Source organism: Phoenix dactylifera, chromosome 15 (assembly GCF_051530095.1).
Source record: "Phoenix dactylifera cultivar Ajwa chromosome 15, Ajwa_hap1_PhDact_Kaust_v1.1, whole genome shotgun sequence".
Lineage (NCBI taxonomy): Eukaryota > Viridiplantae > Streptophyta > Magnoliopsida > Arecales > Arecaceae > Phoenix > Phoenix dactylifera.
The window spans coordinates 12,808,422-12,819,148 of NC_143204.1; the positions used below are offsets into that span (position 1 = coordinate 12,808,422).

Consider the following 10,727-nt stretch of genomic DNA (forward strand, 5'->3'; position numbering starts at 1 on the left):
CCTCAGATTATTATGTTTAATTTTAAAACAGATTGATAATCTAATTAGTCTCCAAGGATGCAAACAGTGCTTGACTTTTCCAACGGCAGCCACTTTCAACGGCTTCCGCACCACTTACGGTGCGTGCTGACAGCTGTCATAACAGCCGTTAAAACTTACGATAACGCAGCAGAAAGTGATGACGTAGATAACGGCTGTTATACAGCGCGGTTGGGGTACACGTCATGGGAATAGGGGTAACGGCGGTAAATTGGCGGACTTAGCTGGGGGGGAGTGGCAGGGCAGTACATTAACTGCGTGGTGGCTGAGGTACAACCATGGTTAAGAGCCAGAGTAGAGTTGCCTTCCCCGCGCCTATAAATACGTCCCCACTCGCTTCCTTTATTTCCTCATTTCGGGCCATCGAGCGAGGGGGGGCTAGAGAGGAGTCGTAGGTCACTCGACTATTACGTCCACTCCTCGTCGATAGATCGGCTCTGAGGTTAGATTGGAGAAAAATTGTCGAGTTTCTTGATTTTGATTGTTTGTTTGAGATGTTTTGATCGGAGGAATCGGACAATCATTCTCGATTTTTTTTTTTTGATGTTTTTGGGTGTTGATATGGGAAGGAGAATTCGAGGGATTCTTTGGTTGTTCTGGATTCTCGAATCCAGATCTTATCTTTGGGTCGATGGGGATTTTTCTTTGAATCGTTGAAGAAGTATTGAGAAAGAAAGAATCAGGCCTAAAATTGTGGTTTTTCTTTCACTTTATGAAGAATTCTTGTGGTGAATCATGGCGGCATATTCAAAAGATTTGAGGAATTATTCTTGAATCGAACCATAGTATTATTCAAAAATGGACTGGTTTAGATTTATTTGCGTATGGGTGAGTCAAACTGTGCGGAATTTCTATGTTTTCCGACAGAAATGAAGAATTTTCTTTTTAATGTTATCCAATCTAGAATCTTAAAATCAATTCCAATTATAGACGAATATCTAGATTTCTCGGTTGTTCTGTTTCTTTTCATTTTATTGTCTTTTATTTTAAGTTTACTATTTGGGGCAATTGACATAACCCATGCGGAAAAAAAATCAGCTCGGGAACTGTATTATAACATTTTTTAAGTAAAGAAACATAATTTTGAGCAAAAAGCTTCAAATCTCAGGATTTAGCCTAATTTCCTTGTTTTGGATACATTTTTCCTTGTTTTGGATGCACCTGGCGGATTGGATAAATTGGGGAATTACTAAATATACTAGCTGTGGCTGCCCTTTATAGGGTTTCTTGTTCCAAATCAGGGTCGCCATGTGTCCTTCGGCGCCTTTCTCTGTGCCACTGGATATCAATGCATCTTCAACTGACGAAGAACTTGTACTGTTCTTGGGAGGAAGGAAGGTTGGGGATCCCGTCCCAGACAACGTGATCACTGAAGTGAGCCCTTTCAGCATCGAACCATGGAATTCTCCTGGTTAGCATTGGTTCATACTTAAGAGTTGCCTCTTTAATTCCTTGTGCTACTTTGCATTTATACTGAAGGTACTTCAAAATTCTAATATTGATATGTTCTTAATTTTCTCCATTAAAATTCGAATAGATCTATCTACGTTCTTAATTTTTTTCTCCTTTTTGATGTTATTTGGTTTTTATATTGATAGCTTTTGGAGCACAGTGTCACTAAGGGATCATGGTTTTTGCTGTTCTGGGGTGAAAATTAAGTTCTTCTGTGGTTTGATAGTTTTCTGGGTCTACAGGAAATCTTAAGAATATTTGTGGAAACAAGATTTATTTACAAATGAATTAAGCAGAGTTTCATCTTTATGTTTTAATGCTTGTGTTGTACTTGTTTCATTCTTTTGCTGCCCATATTTTCTGTTGTAGGTTCTAAATTTGCAATTTTTGTAAAGATACTTAGGATAGTGACTTTGTGTATATACACTAGTTAAGGGACTTTGTGTATATAAACTAGTTAAGGGAAATATGGGAGATTCTGTGTTAGCTTAGTCATCAACCAGTAGAAGTGACTGGGATGAAGTGCAAAAGGAAGGAGGATTCTTGTGTATTCTTACATGCACATAACACAAACAATGCATATATATGTTTGCTGTCTAATTATGCATCTGAAGTTTTTAAGGGTTTTATAGAGACATGAATCCTGAATATGAGATTTGCATATTTTCTTTCCAAACATTTATGGCCTTTTTCTCCATGTGATCAGACAGAAATTTTCGTGATCCATTGAGTAAGCAATGATGATGTGAGTCAGGTAAAGACAATGTTTATTGCAGGCTTGAAGTTGGTTTAGTTAAGTGACTTAGACTTGCAATTATTAATTTCATTCTTCAATTATCGGAAGGTTGTCAGTTGAGATGATTCTTTTTATGATAAAATGGAATTTTTAGGAAACAAAATTGCACTGTATTTAGATTAGCATCAAAGAGTGTCTTTCTTTGTGATAAAATGTCAGAATTTCGAGGACAAACATCATTCTTTGTTGCTTGTTGTTGCGGTTTAAGAACCTTTTAATAATTGCTTTCAGATGCCAACATGAATTGGGTTCATTGGTTGTTGTCCCCCTCTCCTCAGTGGTTGCACTGGGGAGAAGCCCAGGGTTCAACACCTGGTTGACCAAGATTTAGAAATCTTTGAGGATCACATCATCAAATGCAGCTTGAACACCAGCTGACATCGAAAACTGAAAAAAACTCATGTAACACATCTTGAGTGTGGACAACTACTTTTTTTTTCGATTCTTCTTCTTGTTGTTGTTTTGTGGCACCGGGGTCATGGTGAATAGAGCCCATTCATAGATATTCTATATATTCTTTTTTGTTCAGGCACCCTTGATGAACTTTTTCCTCTTAAGGTGTGATTCTTTCACGATTGCTATATATGTGGTCTATTGGCATAATGACATTTGCATTCACTTCAGTTTTCAGCATTAATCAAATTCAATGGTCGTAGAAATGGGGGATGTTCAGATAACTTGCAAAAGATATTAGCTATCAAATTGGTCCATGGCATTGCTAACTTAGTTCTCATAACCTTGCTAAGCTTGCCTCTATATAGGGTTGGTGAATTTCAAGATTTTTAATTTGTCTGTATATTCAAAGTTTCCATGGAATTTGATGAAGTCTTGGGATCTTTTTCACCTCCTCAAGGACAACTTGGGTTTGGTCTTAGATTGTTCATATTACATGCTTGTGTTGTTCTTCTTCGGGCAGATAAATAGTGCTTGGAGATGATTTCTGTGATGTTTCTTCTATGATTGAAAGGGTTCATATTCAACCTCTTATGCATATTCTTTGTCATCACATGGTCAGTGGCTAGTTCAGAGGGTTGAATCGTCATGGGATCTTGCTAGCTTGTCCCTTAATATGCCTGTGAATCATTGAGAATATTTTTGTCACATCCAGCCTCCTTTTGCAAAATCCTTGGTTTTGTTGTACACTTTGGCTATGAGTCTTGAGATCAAATCATGAAATGATCTCTGGTGTTTTACATTATAGAACTTGAATTATATGATTACTTGACTTTTTGATTCTTCATCCTTCTCCCTTTCTTCCTGCCTTTTCAGCGGCGTTCAGGCTCGAATTGGTATGTTTTCTGTGAAGTATGGTAGCTTTGCATTTCAATTGAAGTCATGGAATTGATATTTTGTTTCATTGCTCAGAAATAGACTGAAACAACATGCTGTCCTACTGATCACTTCTCTGCGAGTCTGTTTGCTGAATCAGAGCCAAATGATCCAAATAAAGGTTGTTTGAACCACTGCTTAGTCATCATGTCCTTTTGATAAGTTTTATAGCCAGAGTTGTCGTCCCTCACCATTTTTGAGACCTAGGTTTTAAAGCATGGATGGCTTGTCTATGGTTTTTGCTAACATTGAATGGTGAGCACTTAGAATTTCATCATAAATAAATATCACCATGCTGATAAATAAGCAGATGATCAAACAAAAAATCCAAACAAGTCGAGGTGATATGTTCCTTTCTTCTGGAACTTCTTTTCCTTTCCATGCATAATTGTTGGGTGTTCCAAAATTGGCTACATCTTTTTTATGAGCCTCCTTCATATATGAGCTTGCCTTCAAAAAGACCACATGTTCTATACACGACACTATCTATGCCAGCTTGCTGTTAACCTTTATCTTGGTAAAGTGCACGATATCATACCATTTTACATGCTTCATTAGGGTGTAACCTACCTAATAAGCTTCCACTCATACCCAAAAAAAGAAGCATCTTTTCTTGCAAAAGCATCATGTTTGTGCAAGTTTTTGAACATAGATATGTTAGATGTTGTCAAGAAAGGGATCTTGCTGATTTAAGGCACAGTTGCAAGTTTGATGTTGGTAAGTTCATGATGAACCCTACTATTTTTGGATGGTCCATTTGTGATGTCAATTAATCATGCTGATCATATTCTTTAGTACCTTGGTTGTCAGTTCGTGTAATTTCATCAGTTCCAAATATCTACATCATTGCTCCATGTTTTATGTTACTGGCTTCTTGGGGAACTTGAAGTGGCAGTTGATCTTGTTGTCATTGCTATAGGCCTGCCTGAGAAGTCACTACCACAGTGTGGCCATGTGATGAATATTCAACCTAGAATCTGGAACCAGAAATCAATTAGTGATAGACCTACTCAAGGTTTATAAGGAAAGGGTCAGTGGCTTTTCAGGTTTTTTGACCAAAGGAAGTAAAAAAGAAAAAAAGGAGAACTCCTAATGATGGTTTGTGCTCTAGAAGATCAAAAATTTGTCTAAATAAGATGGTGCTGGTTTGCAAAGGACAAGGGAGAACTCCTAAAGATAGATAGTGGACTAGAAGATCATATATTGTCTCGGTACAATGGTGCTGGTTTGCGAATAACTAGTAATTCAGAGGTAGTAGATGAATGATTCTAACGAAATTCCAACTAAAGTATGAAGGTGAACTGCATAAAACTTGAAGTAACCTGCAAGAAAAGGGTGAGGAAGATATCTTTGGCAAAGTCTTTGCCACCAAGAACTGTTAGAAGTCATTGCTTTCAGGCTTTGTTCATTTTGAATAAAATCCTCGAATGCTCTGTTGATTGTGGCATCAAACAGGGACAAAATAGAAGCATAACCTCCAAAAGTAGTTAGCTGAACCCTAAATATTTTTTCCAACTTTCCCAAAAGAATCTAAAACTAAGTTTTTTTCCAACTTTTCTAAAAGAATCTAAAACTAAGTGCTAGCAGGATGCTCACTTCAAAAAGAGAATCCTCGAATAATGTGAACCATGTGTCTTACATTTAGCTATTTGCAATGGACACTCATGAAGCGAGCAAGTTTATATGAATGACTCAAATTCTGAAACTCAGGATGATGGAAATTTAGATGACTTTCGTTACTAGTCACATACTGCCTGCAAGCGTTATGTATATTCATCTGTCACTCATATCTGAACTGTTTCTATTTGTGGAGCAAAGGGCAATCTTTTGTGGTGAGCCTTGATCTCCTAAAATTAAAAAAAAAATGTTCCTGAAATCCAATGCTAACTGATCCAAGTGGCCAGACATAATTTAGATATGGTGTTTCTAATCATCAGAATTGTGCAATTTGTGGAAAAAGAAGAGAAATTTTAATATTGTCAACTGGTGCCATCTAGCTATTAAAATCAGGGCTGTACATGAAGTCCTGAAAAATAAATTCTTTTTGCATAAATCTTTTTCCATGTCAAGACATATAGGCTTTAACTTCTCCTGGCATCAGAACTTTCCTCGGTTCACTTTACATTTACTAATAAATAATAATTAGATTAGAAAGTAGCTGACACTGGAAAACTTGTTGTGCAGAAGATATGTGGTACTTGTTCAATCCTGAGGATCCACAATCTCTGAATGGTGACTGTGAATTTAAAGTGACAAGAACTGGATACTGGAAATCTATGGATGATCTCAGAATATTGACAAGTACTCCTACTGTGGGCAGAAAAACAACAAGGGAATTTTATATAGGGAAAGCACCGCATGGAAATAAAACTCAGTGGATGATGCATGAATATCAAGCAGAACAAAAGACACGCCAGGGAATTAATATAGAGCAGGTACTATATATATTTGGCAGCCTGTGCTTGGTTTTGAGATGATGCTTTTATTGTTTGAACCTTCACGCGACCTTCCAATAGAATATTGATGCGCTCGCATGATTTTTACAGGACCACTGTTCTCTGTGTAGAGTCTTTTTGCAAATTGATGAAAGGCCAAATCATGAGGAACAGCATAATTCTATAATTGCAGATGCCGCTGATGGTGATTACCTAGAATGTGTTTTGCTGAATCTTCTAGAACAAGAAGAAAACAATTTGTCTTCAAGGGATGCTGTAAACAGATCCCAGGTAGAAGTCATTTCTTTTTTCTTGTTGACAATCCTTTGTCTGCATTAATTGATTTTTTATGGTGCTTTGTTCATGTAACGAACTCCAATTCGCCTTTGAAATCTGTCAATTTTCATTGTACCCTCTTGTGTATTTTTAAGAGTAGTTTTTAGTTGGTATCCTCCTAATTTCTAATTTGGGTCATTATTGGCATATCAAAAGTAAGATTAGGAACCTTGTCTTTGTTTTGGACATTCACATACATGATTTGCTTTTTGCCCTTTTATCATGTTGTTTGCTCATTATCCTATTTTGGCGTTCACTTGTTGGATAATTATTAGCTTACATTGTATCATTCTGTGTAGGAGGCACCGAAGCTTTTATTTTTTTATCCAATCTAATGAGAGTAATGTCTGGTTAATTTCTTTTAGTATACATATATTTACTTTGGGTTCTATATTATTCCAAGACAGATGGTTGGCAGGGATCAGCAGGGGCAATCAGTATTATCTGGAGCAAGCGTCACTGGTCCAGAAACTGATAGTTCTGCTGAGGATGTATATGCAACTTGTGATTTTTCTAAGGGAGACTACTTGGAACTGAATGACCTTTATAGTCCGGGGACATCTTCATCCAGTTCTGACAACTCGAGCCTCATGTCAGTAAACTCTGATGAATGCTTTGATGCTGATGCCTTGTTGAGGGATATTGAGAATGAACATATCCCGAGGGTGGAAGAAGAGCATGTAGATTGCAGATACAGTGTCTCTGCATCCATCAAATCAAATCAAGTGGTTATCAGGCCACCACCTGGTATGCTTGTCCCTCTGTAGTCACATGTTCATCAAATAGCTCTGCATTTATCTAAGATCTATATAAACATAGACATCTCAAGAGGGCTGCTGGCCGAACATACTTTTTTATTCTGTCTGGTTCTGATACGTTTTGCTTTGACTTAGCCTACGGTGCCCCTAGCATCCTAGCACATGCCAATTTATATAATAATAACCAGCAAGTCTTGTCCCTACCTTTTAAAGTCAGTTTTACAAATACATATAGTTGTATCTCTTCTCTATGTATAATGGATGCACTCAGTGTTGGGACTCCAACCCTGAGCAAGACTCCACTTTTGATGCTTTCCAAAATGTCCCTTCTCAAAAAGTCAAGGCCCTGTTCCTTTCTATGACCATCTAGACCTGCTTTCATGTCTGTTGACTGTGTCAAAGTCTAGTACCATCTAATGATAACAGGATACATTACTAGTTGCTATTAGATATTCTAAATGGTGTATCCACCACGACTCTGATTTATTTATCCTAAGACCTCCCCTTCTCTTTCATTACACTTACAAATAGATCTAACCCCTCTTCTTATCAGGGCCTCCCAAATCTTCATTACAGATACACTTTCCATTCAGCATTTTGTTCATCACCAGCTTTAATAGGTTAAACTTCTACAATTCCTCAATGATCCTCATTGTTTGTCCTGCCCACCTGAAAGTTCTTATCTTTGCATGCTGAACTTACTATTTTTTAGATGTATATGTAGCCCAACCATTTGAACTATGCAACATGCTGGGGCTTGTTATCCAACAGATTATATTCTTCGAACTGAAGACATGCCAATCACTTATCACCCTGAATGTATGTCTATATTTCATTGAGCTCTCTTTCTTTTCATTTTGTATCCATCTCTCCTTTTTCTGTATTGCATTCAAAATAACATTAATGATCACTCTATAGTAAATCTTTATCAATCATCATCAATCATGATAGATGATTGCATTTTTGTTACTGTTCGTTAAATTTCATCCTGTTTACACTTTATTCTCTTATTCATTGTTAGACCCTAATTTGTGAAGGTTTTCCTCCCGCAAATTCAACATTTTATCTAATCTAGTATCTTCATTAACTTGTTATCATCCAAAAATAAGATTGTACCCAAGTCATCTTCTAGTTTTGAGCAATCTACTTTATGAAGAAAGTACCCTTTGTATAAACTTGAGAATCCTTTTCTTGCCTCAGGTTCTACTAATTCTCACTATTAGCTACTTAGTGTATGTCTTTAACAATTGTAGCATTCTATATATAATGTATATGCAACATGTAATTTCCAATTATACTAGGGGTGGTGCTATATCATATTATTCCACTAATTACATTCCTTTTTTTTCCGCTCCTAGGTTATACACGAGTTTATTGTATATAATTGTGTCCATTATTGATCTTCCTACTGTTAGATCAAATTATCTATAAGATACTGCTGTCGTTTTTCCCAATCTTTGTTCCATCACTCACTCTCTTAATGCCATTGATTGGCTCTCATTTGTTGTAGTTGTGGTTTTCTCATCATCCATATCCATTTAAATGGCATCACGATACTTCTTTATTCATCTTCGCCCGGAGATGACGATCTATCTCAGTCATCACATCCCTATTGTCCAGTTCTCATTGAAGCACTTTAGGTTAACTCGATCTATATCATTATTTAATCGCTTTCTCATTTGTTTTAATATTTCCTTTGCCTTTACTAAGACCAACTTATATCAGCATAAGCTAATTTGTGGTATCGTGGATTTTCTTTTTGTTTTTATTAAGCCAAAGCTTTATTATTATTTCACATACCAACTTGAATATTGTCAGGGTGCTTTATTTGTTTCATTTCATTTGCTTGTTACCTCTTTTTCTTGATTTCCTTTAGATCTATATCTTTTAACTGTCTAGCTTCTTGCTTTTTGTGTGGTGCCAATCTGTAGATTTTTCTTAGTCTTGAATGGACAATTCAAGATACCCTGAAATTAGATTCTGTTCATGTCTTTTCCAGGCTCAGTTTGCCGTAACAGTAGCAGTAATCTAGTGGTTGAAGGGGGCACATTTGCCAATCCAATCCCTGAAAGGGCACGGACTTTCGGCCCTTCCTCTTCTGCTTATGAGCTATCTCATAACAGGAAGGCTTCTACTTCCGGCAAATCTCCAGGTAGTCATTCAGACCAATCTTCTTCCAGTAGTTCATGTGGTAGCAGGACTTCCCAAGGGCGGGGATCGAGGACTGTTGGCAGGATCGCGAGGTTGGGGAAGAAGTACTATTGCTGCTTTGGATCATTTCAGCCGGACCATCATTCTTAATTTATCTTTAGCTGAGTAGAACATGATTGCAAGTTTGGAAGGTGTAAGCATCATCAACTTGCTGTGGGTGCCAAAAGATTGAAAGCCCGGGACCAACTGCTAACAAGAAAAGCAGAAACATTAGTAGTGTACAGTTCATCTTCTGTCAGGTGTAGAGTCGAGGACAAACTGCTGCTCTGAAGCATTTTAAAGCTACCTTAGCATTCATCTTCAATCATGCCGAGCAGAATAGTAGCTACCAGTACAGTGTCAGTCTTCAACTGCCTGATGCAACTGCTGGAGGAACAATTGCTACTCGGTGACTGTTGGATTTATTCTACCTCATTCATATTATCATCTAGCTTGGTTACAGAAATCAAATCTTAGGGATCAAACAAGATACTACTCGACCGTTAAAAAAAAAAAAAAAAAAAGGAAAACTTACAGTTTCTGTTTGTATTGGCTTCAGCCTATGTAATTATATATGTTAATTATGTTATGTAAGTGCATGTTATTCCCCCTCTTCTCTCTCTCTCTCTCTCATCCTACAAAATATATTCTCAAAATGGATATTGATTTCTATTATGATGTGGTTATCTTGTTAACTTATTTTGATCCAAACCGATCCATATGCACGCATGCCTGGCTGCCTGCCACCAAATTATAGATGGATCTTGGAGAACCCTTTACCATTTAGGGTTCGATGGCTTTATACGAATTAGCCGACTGAAAGTGGTTATGCTACTTAGTACGGTACAATAAAAGAAGTCAGGGCAATAGGCGGGGAAGGAAGAATACAAACGACAGAGGACCCAAAGTCATCGATCTTTTTGGTTTGTATGAACAAAAAAATATTCCATCGATTTATCCAGGATTTTCTCAAACAATCTAGGCATCAAAAATGTCCCCCAAGTCTAGGCACATTCTGCTTGTTATTGATAATAAGGTCCACAACATAAACCTCATTAATTACAGGATTTATAAAAGTAGGCTTATACCTTAGAGGCCAATCAAAAGCGTACGTGGTCTAGCATCAGGGCAGATTGATCATTACCTGTGCTGTAGGTTAATCCTGATCAAATTTTCTGATCACGCATAGTGACAAACTTCCAGAACCATGAAGAGCCTTTTGGGTCAAGGTAGCTCCATGGCAGTAGCTGAGCCCAACTTGAGCTAGAGTTCTGCAATAAATTCATTACATGCTTACCCATGATTTCAACTTTGGCTCATTTAGGGTTTCAGATGGATGAGATCACCGGCCTCCTCTAGAATGATGATGGTGTCCCAGCCAACATAGTGGAA

General features: G+C 37.3%; 1 protein-coding gene across 8 annotated transcripts; it reads left to right on the top strand.

Annotated features, from left to right (window-relative positions):
* Positions 1–340: 340 nt before the first annotated feature.
* Positions 341–9,948, top strand: LOC103718952 (NAC domain-containing protein 68-like). 8 transcript variants are annotated; one of them, XM_008807970.5, is made up of 6 exons: positions 341–481; positions 1,261–1,450; positions 5,801–6,051; positions 6,163–6,342; positions 6,795–7,134; positions 9,145–9,948. In XM_008807970.5, exons 2-6 carry the CDS (start codon positions 1,288–1,290, stop codon positions 9,444–9,446), a joined length of 1,236 nt encoding a protein of 411 aa, XP_008806192.3. In that variant the 5' UTR covers positions 341–481; positions 1,261–1,287; the 3' UTR covers positions 9,447–9,948. The 8 variants fall into 8 exon arrangements, with proteins under 8 accessions (XP_008806192.3, XP_088567479.1, XP_088567482.1 ...); XM_088711353.1 differs by having other exon boundaries at positions 5,804–6,051; XM_088711356.1 differs by having other exon boundaries at positions 9,123–9,309.
* Positions 9,949–10,727: the final 779 nt, after the last annotated feature.